The 13,525-nt window shown below is 46.8% G+C and overlaps 1 protein-coding gene across 1 annotated transcript in view; it reads right to left on the reverse strand.

Moving 5' to 3' along the window:
- Positions 1–13,525, reverse strand: part of ANKRD22 (ankyrin repeat domain 22) — a 39,609-nt gene that overhangs the window by 1,953 nt on the left and 24,131 nt on the right. Inside the window, exons 4-7 of the mRNA XM_043598026.1 lie at positions 7,406–7,597; positions 5,106–5,213; positions 2,748–2,825; positions 125–223 (exon numbers count right to left, since the gene is read on the reverse strand). Of these exons, the coding sequence (XP_043453961.1) occupies positions 125–223; positions 2,748–2,825; positions 5,106–5,213; positions 7,406–7,597 (477 nt within the window). The remainder of the gene's footprint in view (positions 1–124; positions 224–2,747; positions 2,826–5,105; positions 5,214–7,405; positions 7,598–13,525) is intronic.

Raw genomic sequence — 13,525 nt, forward strand, 5'->3', positions numbered from 1 at the left:
TTAGTGAGGACAATTAGCTTTGCTGTCAACAACATCGGAGGCAATTAATTCACTTCAGCACACAGCCCAAGTTAGGAGATGCTGTTGCTGGAAGGACATCGGACCACAGCCCACAGATTCTTACCCGATTCTTGATCATGGGGTCTGCATGAGCTTCAAGGAGCAGAGGGATGAGATTCTGGTTTTTCATTTCACAGGCGTAATGTAACGCGGTGCAGCCGTACTGAAACCGAAAGACCAACAGGGAGTTCATCGTGGGCTCCAGGGACCCGGCAGGCGGCTCCTTGGGCAAGCACTTGTCACATCCTAGAGCGTCCCCCCAAGCAGACCGGTCTGCAAATCATCCACGCACACCCACTTTTCTTGTATTTCAAAAGCCTTCCCTGCCTCCATGTGTATACGGTTAACGTCCTATAAGCCATTAATATCTTCCTTTCTCATTTTCTGTTCCAAACTTAACACAACCTGCAAGAAGTTAACGCTTGATTGTCTCAAGGTTTCTTGGTGGGATTCTACTATATGTCTGGGCAATCACCGCCTCGATCATTGTACCATCTTTTCTCCTCAAGGGTCCCCACACGGGCTTTTTTGCAAATATCATCCCCCGTGGTTGTTGATCAAAATCCCCACAACCTGAAGACGGTGCTCATGTCACTACAGCCCAGCTCCAGGATCGGTGCAGTTGGGTCTATGTAGAAACCTCTCATGCTTGGTTTGCTGTGGCTTATATTCTGCATTCTGAAATAGCGGATCTACTCTGCTGGTACTAACTTAAAACACCAACTACAAGTGAAAAGAGATGGATAGCTACGGTGTTTGTACCCCAGATATTGCCTTTCAAAAAGCAGCCCAACAACCGTGGTTTGGGTATGTGACGAATTAATGCCAGACCTTATCAACTCTTCCAAGAGCATAACGGATAATGCGGCAATTGCTGATTTTTCTTAAGTGATAACATCATGCACCAAACAGCTGGCTTTGAACTTTTCCATGTGAAATAAAGTGAGTGTAATTACCTAGAAATACAATGCACCGCATTACTTAGAGTTGGAAAGACTATCTGAATATTCAGATAGTCTTAGAAAAATGGTGGTGCATGTGTGTGTGTGTGTGTGTGTGTGTGTGTGGAATGTAACAGTCCAGCTAGAGATACATATCGAGAAGCAGAAAAATATCCTAGAGAAATTTTGATCACAGGCAAAGTTTCAAACCTTTTGAATTTCAATGAAAGGACCAAGAAAAACCTTCAGCGAACCATTCACCCAATCTTTAATAACATCTTAATACATTTTGAAGTTTTCTAAGGAATGACAGAGCACCATAGTCGTCTATCCAAATTAACCCAAAAATTCTATTTTCTTTTTTTTTTCATGTTTATTTATTTACTTTGAGAGAGGCAGAGATAATCCCAAGTAGGCTCTGCACTGACAGCGACAGTGACACGGGGCTCAATCCTATGAACCGTGAGATCATGACCTGAGTCAAAATCAAGAGTCAGACGCCCAACAAACTGAACCACCCAGGTATCCCCCAAAATTCTATTTTAAATAAAATGAAAAACATACACTTCAGTAACTTATTCTCCTGTGTTCTTTCTCTCTCAATCTCTCACACACACGTGCACACACACGTAGAGCTACCTCCGTTTAAACATATGATGATACCAATATAATCAAAACTAAAATGATGTAAATAATTAATAGAAACAGGGATGGGCACATTTTCTCTCTCATGGAACAGTGGTAACACACACACACCCACAGAGATGCACACGCCATAAAACAAATCAAGGATCACAGAATATTGGTTCGTGTCTACTCAAATTGCAACTTGCCTCCTTTTTAAATAAACAATTGGGAATCCAAAATTTCATCCAGTCAATATAAGAAAATAATACGTCACACAAATAAACATCGGGCCCATTTATGATCATTTAAGGGAGGAAGAGGGGCAAGGGTGAAAGGTGAGAACAAAACCTTATATTTAGTTAGAGACAGGAAGAAGTTCACTGCTGCTTGCTTATCATGCCCTCCGCGCCACTTGGGCTCTTTGACTTTGATCCTTATCCATGGAGTTTACAGGTGGGGACTCGCTTAAGGGTGGGTTGGGAGCTTGGCCACCGCAGCTGTTGTTCGTTGAGCACTTATTGTGTGCCAGGCACTCTGCTGAGCACCCTACATGAGTCTGCCTCGCAAGGTAGGTTCGTGGCTACCCTCACATTACAGGTGAGAAATTGAGAGTCCAATACGTGTATGACTTGTGAAAACGCCCACAGCAAACCATGAGAAGCTGGGGGCTGCCTGGGCGGCTCAGTCGGTTGAGCTTTTGACTTCGTTAGGCTCACGTCATGATCTCACAGTCTGCGGGTTCGAGCCCCACGTCGGGCTCTGTGCTGACAGCTCGGAGCCTGGAGCCTGCTTCGGATTCTGTGTCTCCCTCTCTCTCTGCCCCTTTCCCACTCGTCTCCCTCTCTCTCTCTCTCTCAAAATAAAAACATTTTAAAAAGTTCTAAAACTGTCCTCCAGTCCTTAAAGATCCCTGTGAGTTTAGTGGCAGCATCTAACCAACCCCCAGCTCGCCTGACTAGCAGTGAAAACCGAAAGAAAGAAAAATGAAACGTAAAGAAAGACGAGGAACATGTAGACGTGTCTAGGAAAACAAAGCGAGTGACTCTGTAGGTGACAAATACTCTGCCCGCAAATACCATTCTGAATATTGTTTCAAGGTGACTAAACGCATGAACTTACGCAGTCCGTGGCGTTCACGTCGATGCCAGCGTCGAGCAGCATTCGAACGAGAGCCTCGTTCTGCTTGGTCTTTGACACCTGTTACAAACAACACGTCAAGAGGAGGTTCATTGACAAGCATTTTCTCCATCGTGTGCCTGGACTATTCTATGCCACAGGGTTTATTTTAATCCCAACACCTCTGTGCGTCTATGCATCTTTCTTAAAATCTCCCCACCTCCTCACCCCATCCAGTACCAATCAGGTTCTCAGACTGTGGTCCTGAATCAGCAGCGTGGGCACCTGGGAACTTAGAAATGCAAATTCAGGGGCCCCACGCCAGACCTGCCAAATCCTACTGAGGTTGGGGCCCAGGGACCGGTCTTTCCCTTCTTGGCTCAGAACCCACAGGCACTGTCCCATTGCTCTGAGGACAAAAGCAAACTTCCCAGCCTGTCCTGCAAGGCCCAATTTGTTTTGGCCTCTGGTCCCTGCCGGCTCACCCCGCCCTGAATGTTCCTTCCGCCTAGAAGCCTGTCCTCTCTTCTTCTATTTTCAAAAAACAATTTTTTAATTTTATTTTAGAGAGAGAGAGACAGAGAATCTAAGTGGGGAGAGGGGCAGAAGGGGAGAGAGAGAATCCCAAACAGGTTCCAAGCAGAGCCCAACATGAGGCTGGGGCTCGATCCCACAACCCTGGGATCATGACCTGAGCCAGAATCAAGAGTCGGACGCTTAACCAACTAAGCCACCCAAGAGCCCTGTTTTAAATTTTTTTTTTAATTTTATTTTTAAATCCATTTTTAGTATCCCAGCCCGAGCCCCTCTTCCTCCAGGAGGCTTTCCCTGACCTACCCGGCAAGGTGAAATCTCTCTCTGGGCTCTCGTGGCACTGATCACCTCCCCGTATTACCTACTTCAGAGTAATTTTGCAGGCGTTTCTGCCGTATTGTATTACTGATGCGTTCTTCACTGCCCTCCAACGAACTCTTGCACGGACAGGACTCCATCTGTTTGGTTCATCTCTGCATCCCTCACACCCAGTGCCTGCACGTAGTAGGGCCCCCGCAAGAGTGTGGCAGAAGGTCGAACAAAGAAACGAAATGAACCAGACCCCTCAGAAATCCCCTTTTCCTACCCAGTTCCCCGAGACCCTGACCACAGGACAGTTTGGGCGTCACCCCAACATCCCATTGCTAGGGGAGCACGGCAGTCCGGGCTGTCCCGGAGGTCAGCCCTTAGCCATACAGGATGCCCCACCCACTTTTCTTCCCTGGTTATACTTCCCTCCTCTGTCAACATCTACACTGCCTTTCTCTGCAGTGACACGGTCCTTCCTGGTCCCTTCCTCTGAAATTTCCTCCCCGGTCGCTTATGCCGTACATATCTCAACTGCACAGATTCAAGCCCCATGAATAAGTAGGAAAATGTGCATTAAGAGGCGGTCATTCATTCCAATTGGTATTTTTGCCAGGGCCTCCGGCTTTTAAACATCTGACCGTCTTAGACAGCAGCGTTGTGAGTCAACAAATTCTGAACGAGTCTTTCTAATCCCCCTTGTGATCCTTTTGAAAATAAACGGAAGATCTCTCACCGGCCCTGAAACTCCAACTGCCATGTACTAAACACACAAGTAATTTTTCGAGAACTTTTCCGGGGTATAAACAGAGTATGTGTTTATCAGTGACTTACAGTTTTCTTTTTCCCATAAATCGAAGCATCAAAATCAACACTATCATATCTAATTCTGTAACACTTAAATACCCAAGGAGGTAACAATGACACTTCCAACTGGCAGATTTTGTCCCGGAGCCCATGTTAGCAAAGACAACTAACTAACATCCATGGTCTATTAGCTGCAAGGAGAAGGGAGCTTGGTCATTTAACGAGTAAGTGACACATGTGTTGAGTCATCTCTCAAAGGTGGAACCAGCCACTAGGGAACCAGATGGAAAATAGGGAATGAGTCAGCACAGAGCTGGTGTTCTTTGGGGGGTGAAAAGAGGGAGGCACCTGGGTGGCTCAGTCAGTTGAGCGTCCGACTTCGGCTCAGGTCACGATCTCACGGTTCGTGGGTTCGAGCCCCACGTCGGGCTCTGTGCCGACAGCAGGAAGCCTGCTTGGAATTCTCTCTCTCCCTCTCTCTGCCCTTCCCTGCTCTCACTCTCGCTCTCTCTCTCCCCCTCTCAAAGTAAATAAATGAACATTAAAAAAAAAAGAAAGAAAGAAAGAAAGAAAGAAAGAAAGTATATTTTTAGATGCAAACCGAGAGTTCATTTTTGTTACTATTTCTTTATACATGACCGGCCCAGCAAAACTTGATGATTCATGCTGCTGATCTCCACGTTTGCCCTTTGGTCACACGCACGGTGTACTCACCATGAGGAAATACCCAATAAGCATAACAGGCATTAAGAGGATAATGAGTAGGTAATCAAAGAAGGTGAATTTCTTCTTCACAGCATAATGCAAGCAGTTTCTCTGTTTCTGAAAATTAAGAAAAGGATTCCTCATTAATATTTGTCTCAAATTTCATATTTTCAGATTACTGCATCAAAAAGTTTCGTTTCTGGGGCGCCTGACGGGCTCGGTCGGTAGAGCGCGTGACTTCTGATGTCGGGGTTATGAGTCTGAGCCCCACATTGGGCAGTGGAACTTAATTAACCTTTAGAATATGTGCATTTTTCCATGCCTTTTAAAAATGGTAAACATAGGCCTCTAACGGCTTCATGACTTTCTACTGAATGGAGCTATTCTAGTTTATTTAACCAAACCCTATCTGTTGGACATTTCAAGTTTTTAGCTTTCTGTTTTTATAAATTATGCTGCCAGAACATCTCCATTCATAAGGCTTTGTCAACATTTCTAAATTTGTCTTTAGCCAAAGTTTCTCAAAGTGTAATTGCTAACATGAAAGGTGTGAATGCTTTTTGTATTGTGCTAAACTGTGCTCGGGTACAATAACGATTTAAACTTCCTTCCTGAGGCACCCGGGTGGCTCAGTCGGTTGGGCGTCCGACTTCGGCTCAGGTCCTGATCTCTCAGTCTGTGAATTCCAGCCCCACGTCGGGCTCTGTGCCGACGGCTCGGAGCCTGGAGCCTGCTTCGGATTCTGTGTCTCCCTCTCTTTCTGCCCCTCCCCCATTCGTTCCCTCTCTCTCTCTTTCTCTCTCAAAAATAAACATTAAAAAAATTTTAAACTTTCTTCCCGATCAACCCTTGATTTTCTTTTTTAATCCTGCTCAGTCTGACAAGCCAAAAAAAGAGCGTATTTATGGTTTAATTTAATGTGCTCTCCAGAGAATTGATGGTCTCTATTAGGTGCATGCGTGTGAATTACCCACAGAGCTTTTTGTTTTATTTTCAGGCCTTTGTTTATAGGACGTCTGAAAATGACTCCTGAACATAAATTTAAGACACGAAAAGGCACCGGTTAAGTTATTAACGTGCAAAGATTAGTGTTTGGGAAAGATTAAATATTTAAAAACCATTAACCAGAGGATCCCTGCAGGCTGGCTGAGGTTCTCCGCCTTCTCGGCCCCATCCCTGTGCTGTCCGACATCACCCTCCCCCAGCTTCCAAATGAGCACGTCCCCCCGACAGAGGATGTGAACCCACGGACATCTGCCTTCGCCACTCCCACTCACCACAAGCCCACACACCTGGCCCTCCAGCTGTGTGCAAGGGAGACGGCGTCACGGTCCACGAAGCTGCATCGCTGTCACATTCGGTGCAGGCATGCCTTGCTTTTAAGCCCAACCAAGCAAAAAATAGGAAGTACCAGCAAGAAGGCCCGGTAGCGATCCATTTGCTGATAATACGCGATTGCTCCAGAGGAGCTGGTGTTGATACTGACTCGGAAGGGGGTAAGCGGGGCCCCGACAGGCTGTGTTTTCCTCACTCCGTGTATGTGAGTGGAAACAGAGCGTTCGTAAGTATTACAAATAATGACTTTTTATATTTACTGAGTGTACTTTAAATGCTGTCTTTACTCGGATGCAGACACTGGCCGTTCCAAGGTGCTCCGAAAGAGATGTTCGCAGCAATACACTTGTGTTCCGCTCGTCCTTGATTCTTGAGGGTTCCGTCAGCTAACACTGCATCTTTAAGTACAATCTTTCTGCCTCTCTGTGTGGCTTCAAGGAGCCTCTGGTTCGTGACCTTGTTTGTCCTTGGCAAATACCTACCTGGCCTTCTTCAATCCTATGAGCGAACAGTAGGATCTCCCGGAGAACATTGACCCAGTAGGTAAAAACCTCATGAAATAGCACCACCAGGTCAGCATTTCTTTTCCAGGAAATCTTTCCTATTCCTTCTGGAACCATGAGGAGGAGGAGCAGGGAGAGGGAAGCAGGAAGGCAGGGAAAAGCATGAGGAGGAAGAGGAAAGGAAAGAGAGAGCTCTAACTAGTCAAATGAATGAATGAAGGAATGAATGAACCTTTCTTTTCAGAAGTACAAGGACATAATTAACCATAATTATCAACCTGCTGATTGAACTATGATTTATTTTGGCTCTTTAGCCTGATAGAATAGTATGTGTTAGTCCCTTTAAAGTAAAGAAAAAAAAAATTGGTATCAGGAGCTACAAGCAACGAGAAAATGGCACATCCTCGACTGCTAGGAGGAGAAAAGATTACCACAGTCAATTGCTGTCTCCACTCATGTGTAATGGCCTACCTGGTTTTTGAGGTTCACGTCAGCATTTCTTTTCAAGAGGAAGGAAACGATTCTCAGGTGCCCCCGGCGGCAAGCACAGATCAGGGGGGTGTCTCCATTAAAGCCATCTTGCACATTGATACGGTTTCGGTCCTCTCTCACCCAGCGCCACACTTGTCCAAAGTCGTTCTGATAGGCCGCCTGGCAGATGGGCTAAGAGGGGAAAACCACAAGCAGGTCCTGAAATACCGGCATAATGAAGCCCCCCGGGAGAGAGAAATCACCACCCGATAATTTAAAACTCAAGTCTTTCCCAATCGTGAGACAGTAAAACCTTGGCTTGCGAGTAACCTGTTCCGTGAGGGTTCCACGAGACGAGCAAGAATTTCTGACAACTTTTCACTTGATAAAAGGGCGATGTCTTGCAACGCGAGTCGTACATGACACCGAATGTCACGTGATCACAACTGAGCCGATGGTTCTTGAAGTTCACTTTGAGAGACAACCGCTTTGGATTACAAGCATGTTTCTGGAACGAATTGTGCTCGCAAAGCAAGGTTTTACTGTGTATCGCTTTGTACATGAGATTTTTGGTCTCCATTATGCCGAGCCTTAAATCCAGAACAAGCCCAAGTCCACGAGGAACCTCTCAACGATTTCCTGAATTGCTTGGCACACGGATGCGTTCACGGAATGAGTGAACAAGTGGAAGCAATATTGCAGATTTAACTCGGCGGGGAAGAGTGTGCTCACGGATGGATGACGCCTGTCAGAGAGGCAGGATTTCACCGAATATAGAGTAGGTGCATCGGAGGAATTTAGGGCAGCACTAGATGATCAAACAAAGACATATGGCGCCCTGTGCTCCAGGAAACCAGCCCAGTGGAAAAGACCCATTTTAGACAAATAATACGTAAATAACAAATGACATCATTGATTGGATCCGATGCTTTTTATTTAGAAAGTGTCCTAAGGGGCTTTGCAAAGCATCATGGGAGCTTGACAGCAAGACCTAAGCTGACCTCCTCCCCTTGCCCACTTTCCCCCACCTCCTTCTGGACCTGTCTTCTGTTTTCAATGCTTCATGTTTGGTTTCTTCCATCTGGGCCCCGCCCTTACTGCTTCCTCTGCACAAAACACCTTTCCCCCTCTCTGCTCACCTGGCCGCCTCTGGCCCATCCCTCGTGTCGTCACTTAAGTTTTACTTTACCCGGTCTTTGCTGACTCCAGCCCTGTGTCACAGCAACTGACGTAACTGTCCACTCTTGTCTTAATTCTGTATAATCGCGCGCTGCAGGCCAGCACGAATCGGGAGGGGTTGAGGCAGCATGGAGTGCGGGAAGGCACTGGCTGCCAGCTTCGTGCGGATAGAGGCTATACTGTTCCACGTAATGTTTGAATTTATTCCATTCATACCCCCAGTATGTAACACAGCACTGGCACATGGTAGGCAAATACTAAATATTCTCAGACTGATTTTAATTAGAGAGTGTGAGAAAAAAAAAGGCACTTAGAATCACACCTGGCATGCTCAACTTATGGAAATTATTATTACTGCTTATTCAGTCGTTCTGTAATTTGGCGACAAGGTCAGACCTCTGCTGTGTCCCAGTCACAGTTGCCGGGGACAGGTGTACAAAATACTCTCAACCATGCAAAATGTACTTACCGGTTGGGAATATAGCGTGAGCACACACACACACACACACACACACACACGTTCAACAATGCGAAAACAATGTTAAAGAAGCATAGATTGGAGTAATGAGCACCAGTAAGAAAGCTGAGTGGTACGTTTGCTAAGCAATTCATGTTTCTAACATAGCCAAATATCATAATCAGTGAGCTTTTAAAAGTAAGATTTTTTTTAATGTTTATTTATTTTTGAGGGAGAGCACGTGCACGCAAGCAGAGGAGGGGCAGAGAGAGAGAGGGAGACCGAACCCCAAGAGGCTTTGCACTGTGAGCGCAGAGCCCCGATGCAGGGCTCAAACTCGCCAACTATGAGATCATGACCTGGGCCGAAATCAAGAGCTGGATGCTCAACCAACTGAGCCACCCAGGCACCTCAAAAGTAAGATACTTTAACAAAATTTTTTTGACATTTATTTATTAAAAAAATTTTTTTTAACGTTTATTTATTTTTGAGAGAAAGAGACAGAGCATGAGTGAGAGAGGGGCAGAGAGAAAGGGAGACACGGAACTGGAAGCAGGCTCCGGGCTCCGAGCTGTCAGCACAGAGCCTGACGCGGGGCTCGAACTCACGGACCGCGAGATCATGACCTGAGCCGAAGTCGGACGCTCAACCGACTGAGCCACCCAGGCGCCCCAATAGTAATATACTTTTAAACCCAAGGCCCCACTCACGAAAGAAACATCCCAGAGGCAAGTCGGCTCAATAGCAGATAAGAGGCAAAGTTCTGTGCCCCCAAAAGAATTGGGCATGGTACAGGGGTCCAAAATGCAGTAGAAATGCCCAACCACACAACCCCCCTTCCACTACCCTGAGGTCATCCCGTGCCTAGGCCTCGTCACCAGCTGGGCTCAGCAGCGTCTCCGGGTTCTGTGGGGTGACGTGCAAACGACCAGAGCGTTCGAAAGGACGCGTTTGCTGTCAGCAGACTGGGTTATAGTCCTGACGGTGCAACTAGCCGCCTGGCGACCGTGGACAAATCTCTCCCCCTCGTGCATCTTGGTGTCCTCAGTCACGAGACGAAAGAATGAGGCGAACGTCCATTTCGTCATCACACCCTGTGACCGCCACCCTCCAGGCTCTCCCCAGCCAACGCATCTGCCCCATCCACTGCGAGGTGGTGGGGAAGTCCTTTCGAAGCGCAAATACTACCCCACGACGTTCAGCCCTTATCTTAACAGTGGCGCCCAGCCACTGAGATCTCAACAACGAACAAAACAGAACGAAGCACAACAGGCGATGCTGAGTCGCCAACTCTTAATTTTGCCAAGTAAGTCCGTGAGAAGCAACATCATCATTTAGTAAAATAAAAGGCGTTTTAGCATAAATGTAAGAGCAAAACTACTTTAACAAAATATACAAGGACACAGTCACAGAAGAGGGGAAAAAAAGCCATCTTTTATATGAGACAGATTTCGCTGTATGGAAAACCCTGCTTCTTCGTCTGCTTCTCTTCTTCTAATTTCACCGTAAATCGGTGCAAATTTGCCCCAGATTACGACTCATCCTTTATAGGACTAGCATTTGGTAACCGACAGACCACCACTGAACTTGAAAGCAGGTGGCTATAGAGTTAATTTCTTTCTTCTTAAGATTTTAAATTACAACATTAAAAATCCTGGCACATTTCATGCACTCATCTGGCTTCCCAACTTCTCTTAAAACATTTAAAGCTTTGACAACGCTGGGCCCACATTCCCATAGGACACCAAATAAAGCCCCCCTTGCGTGGGCTCCGCAAAATCTTCACTGAGAGTCCTCATCAGAAAGGAGGAAGGGACAAGTAGACAGTTTACCTTCAAGAGACACCCGGTACGGCTGAGTTCTTCCTTAATCCCATTCAAGCGACTGTCCTTAAAACACCACCCCGATCTTATCTCTTAATCTTTCCTCAGTTTCCTATGTCCCAGGCACAGAGCTCCTGTATTTGAAAAGTAAAGTGCCATCCTGGTTCAGCTGGACCCCCAAGTGGCTGGTGGAGGGAACCACAGGAAGGGTTGGGCGCTGTTGTAAACTCCCAGACTCCACCAGGGGGCAGCTCAGGGTCACGAAAGCACCGACGGGGACCCAAGGGAAGTCCGATACAAAAGCTAGGGCCCAGAAAGAGTAAGAGGCTGTCCTTGTGCCTTGAGGGAAGAGTTATCGTGAATTCTGTTGGCCTCTGAAGTTTCTGGAACTTGGGGGATTCTGGGGGAGGAGGAAACCGGTGGAGACCTTGGGAGATCGTCATGATCCTTCCATCCCCTGGTGCCCTTCTGCCCATCCTCACTGGCAAAGCACTAGTTCAGATCTTCGCTGTTCTCACCAAGACTGTTGCAAAACCGGTGGCTAACTGACCTTGCTTCCTCCTGTCTCCCCCTTCCAGCCCCCAGTCCGACCGCCAAAACGGCAGCTTCCTGTCACTTCCCTCCCGAAACGTTTGGTCACTTGATGACCCGCTGGGTTAGGATGCTGTCCTCGAGCGGACACACGATTCTTCGGATCTCCCAAATCCTGTCTTTCCAACTTCATCTCTTACCACCGCCTTCTCTGTACCCTTGATCTAAGGGAAGAAAGGCACGAGTATTACTAACAGCTATCTCCCCAGCTAGACTGTAAGCTCCGTGAAAGCAGGTACTGTGTCTGTACTAGAACATTCTATCCCCGGCATCCAGCATATGCCTGGCACACAGTAGGCATCCAATGTCTATTTGGTGAACCAGTAAGGGAGTGAATGAGTCGTAATGTGATCTCGCCTTTATTGAGTCCTTCAGCCAGTTCCTTTAACCCTCACACAACCCTCCGAGCAAAACCGTATGCCCCTTTTGTATTGGTGAGACTGAGGGAAGTTGCCTTCCGTGCCCATGGTTACACAGCTCATAACTAGCAGTGCCAGCAATGAAATCAAGGGGAATGACTACAGAATACATCCATTCTTCCGGCTCTAATTACTTCAGGCAGTTTGAAAAACAGCCTTCAGAATGTCTTTTGGCTGCCAGACTGTGCATTTGAGATTATTTTGTGTTCCACTTGCACCCCAATTAGGCTACAGTCTACACTCTCAGGAGGCTGGTCTGTCCCCTTTCTGCCCTGATCAGCTGGTGTCCAAGCCTTCCTGGTTATGTATCCAGATTCTTCTCCAAACTGACCTAGATTTAGCAATATCTGCCAAGAGGTAGAGGAGTGATGGTCAGAGAGGTTGCAGGAGAAACCAGAAAAAGATTTGGTCCAGATGCAAAGAAGAAAAAGTTCCAAAATGGACGTAAGGGTATGAAGTGTAAGGAGAGACTCTGGATTTGATCATGAATAAGTATCCAAAGATCAATGTTCATAGAGTGATGGGGCAGGAGGCAGAACACGGGGGCCTGAGCACATGGTCTACAAGGAATCAGAGGGTGTGACTGGAGAGGAATTGTCATCACTTTGGCAGTAAAAGCCAAGACAGAGCTCCTGGAGCACAGAGGGAGGCAGCAGGGTCTCGTCCTCATTCCGCGCATCTGTAGGCAAAGTGCTATCGCATGGTCAAAAACACGGGCTCTGGAAAGAAACTCTCTGGGTTCCAATCTCCACACTGCCACATAAGCGTACTGTTAGCTGGACAACTTACTTAGCCTCTTTGTGCTTTGTTCCCCTCTAGATTTAATAACCACATCTTCTTGGGGCACTTGGGTGGCTCAGTTGGTTAAGCATCCAACTCTCGATTTCGGCTCGGGTCACGATCTCATGGTCTGTGGGATCGAGCCCCACATCAGGCTCTGTGCTGACAGCGTGGAGCCTCCCTTGGGATTCTCTGACTTCCTGTCTCTTTCTGCCCCCACCCCCCGCTTATGTGCACTCTTGCTCTCTCTCTCAAAATAAATAAATAGACGCTTTAAAAAATAATGATAACCAAATCTTCTTTATCAGGTCACAGGAACGTGATTGCATAGATGAAACACTGAGCTCAGATCAGACTCATAATAACAAGCCCTCGATTAAGGTAAAGTACTCTTGTAATTATTTAAAACATGAGGAGCCAGGGAAGACGGGCAGAGGTGGTCATGAAAGGGAATGAACAGCAGTGGAAGCACTGGCCTTAAACAGGATGACAATCCGGGCTCTGAGCAAAGCACGGGAGGCAGCTCAGGTGGTTGGGATAGAAAGAACGTTTTAGGTCGGTCAAACTTTTCGCCCAAAAGCCTGAAGTTTTGATCTCCATGCTTTATGCCAATACGTATCTATCGTAAATAAACAGGCATAGACAGATAACTCAACAAGCCACCATTACGTTTAGCTAGATGAGCAGGTTAGTAACATAGGAGACAAGACTGAGACAAGGATAGAAGAGGTTCTGGAACCTGGTGGGGAAGATGTGGGACAGCCATCATGAAACGCGCTGCATGAGAGGAACAAAAAACATGAAATTGCTTGAAGCGTCAGGTTATGTAGAAACGCGTTAGACTACCAGACAGGTTTGCAGTTCTCCTGAG

This window comes from Prionailurus bengalensis, chromosome D2 (genome assembly GCF_016509475.1).
Source record: "Prionailurus bengalensis isolate Pbe53 chromosome D2, Fcat_Pben_1.1_paternal_pri, whole genome shotgun sequence".
In the NCBI taxonomy this organism is placed as follows: domain Eukaryota; kingdom Metazoa; phylum Chordata; class Mammalia; order Carnivora; family Felidae; genus Prionailurus; species Prionailurus bengalensis.